The sequence below is a fragment of the Odontomachus brunneus genome, unplaced genomic scaffold (assembly GCF_010583005.1).
Source record: "Odontomachus brunneus isolate Ranch 3 - 2012 unplaced genomic scaffold, Obru_v1 Obru_scaffold_067, whole genome shotgun sequence".
In the NCBI taxonomy this organism is placed as follows: Eukaryota; Metazoa; Arthropoda; class Insecta; order Hymenoptera; family Formicidae; genus Odontomachus; species Odontomachus brunneus.
Genome location: NW_022639517.1, coordinates 1,095,169 through 1,096,781, shown reverse-complemented (window position 1 = coordinate 1,096,781; position 1,613 = coordinate 1,095,169). Strand labels below are relative to the sequence as shown.

General features: G+C 38.9%; 1 protein-coding gene across 1 annotated transcript in view; it reads left to right on the top strand.

Moving 5' to 3' along the window:
* Positions 1-1,581, top strand: part of LOC116846723 — a 5,362-nt gene extending 3,781 nt beyond the window's left edge. Inside the window, exon 3 of the mRNA XM_032820932.1 lies at positions 1,229-1,581. Coding sequence (XP_032676823.1) covers positions 1,229-1,396 — 168 coding nt within the window. The 3' untranslated portion in view covers positions 1,397-1,581. The remainder of the gene's footprint in view (positions 1-1,228) is intronic.
* Positions 1,582-1,613: the final 32 nt, after the last annotated feature.

Genomic DNA, 1,613 nt, shown 5'->3' with positions numbered 1-1,613 from the left:
TTAATGTCACTGCAAAGTCTCTGCAACATTGCACTGCAATATGCAATCTTGCAACGTTGTAGCAATGTTGCTGCAAGCTTCTGTGCTGTATGGGCATTGCTGAGATTCGAGCCTGAGACATCTCCTAGGTAGCAGACTTATGTCAAAGTGACATCCAAATCTAAGTAATTTTAGGATAAAAAATAACCAAAGAATGATAAAAAATATCGTGAGAATATTGTCTAAATGATAGTCTAATGTTGCAGATGACGACATTTTAGACGACTTAATGATGTTTTATGACGTCTCTAAACGTCAATAATACGTTTTTAAGACGTTATACAGAAACGTCATTAAAATTTTATAAAAAAGACATTTTAAAGACGTCGTTATTTAGTCACTTGACCAGTTATGACCAGTTATGTACGTCATTTTGACGTGAGTCTGTTACTTGGGCTGATTCTTGTGTCGTTCACCTTACCTATTGCGTCACTGTCACTTTGATTGAGAGACGCTTTATATTGTGTACATATGGTATATCCATATACGAAAGCATATGATTTATTTAAAAGAAGAGAATAGATTCTTTTAAAATATATGTTTTAAAAAGTATGTAGAAAGTATATTTAAAAAATATTTACATATTTTAAAAGTAAGTAAAATAAATTATTTTGTAAATTTAAATAAATTTTTTTCTGATAATAAATGAAACTTTAATTTGAAACATAAAAAAATACTTTTAATAATAGAAAATAATTTATTCAGATTTATAAAACGATTTACTTGTATTTTATTTACTTTCAAAACAAGCAAATATTTATTTAAACAGTTTTTACGTTTAAAAACACTAATTTTCTCCTTGTAAAGAAATCATTTGTTTATTCTTATATATTGTTACGTTTGCGTCGGACGCCGGGTGCATTGCAGCCCGCAGCTGCGAAGCGCTCTCCTTGACAACCGCGTTGTTACGCGGTTGTGTTCGTTAGAGATGGTCCTGAGCTGTCAAACCGTTCGGACATGCGACGCATCTCTTCGTTGATATTCAGGAATATAATAATCTTACATCGACGAGTTTGTACATAGCCAGCAGCATTAAATTCCTTCTTAGTTTTCCTAAAGAGTGTTTGACTTCTTATCGCGTGACCCCGCGATCACGAGCGCGAGTGTGAGACGAGGCGTAACATTTTGGGGGCTCGTCCGGGATCCGAACGACGAACAACGAGCAATGAGCGAAAGGAATGTTATCAAGGACGCCGACACAAATAAGCCCGAGAATCACGCCTGCAGAGGAGGAGGCTGGGATACCTGTGACCAGGAGAAAGGCTCGAGAGCAGGCTTCAGAGCTCGCGTCGGCGGAGACGGTAACGCTGCAGGATGTTCTCCTCGAGATCCGACGGCTACGCGAGGAGCGTCATGAGCAGACTCAGAGGGAGGCGGAACTCTCAGCGAAGCTGCAACAACATGAGGATGAGCTTCTCCGGTTACGGGAAAACCAGATAAGTCAATCTGTTGTTAGAGCGTGTAGGGATTCGGATTCGCGACATGCAAATGAGGAAGACGCGCGCGCGGAGTACGGTTTTAAATTAAAGACGGATACGTATGATGGGTCAGTTCCGTTACGAGAATTTTTCGTG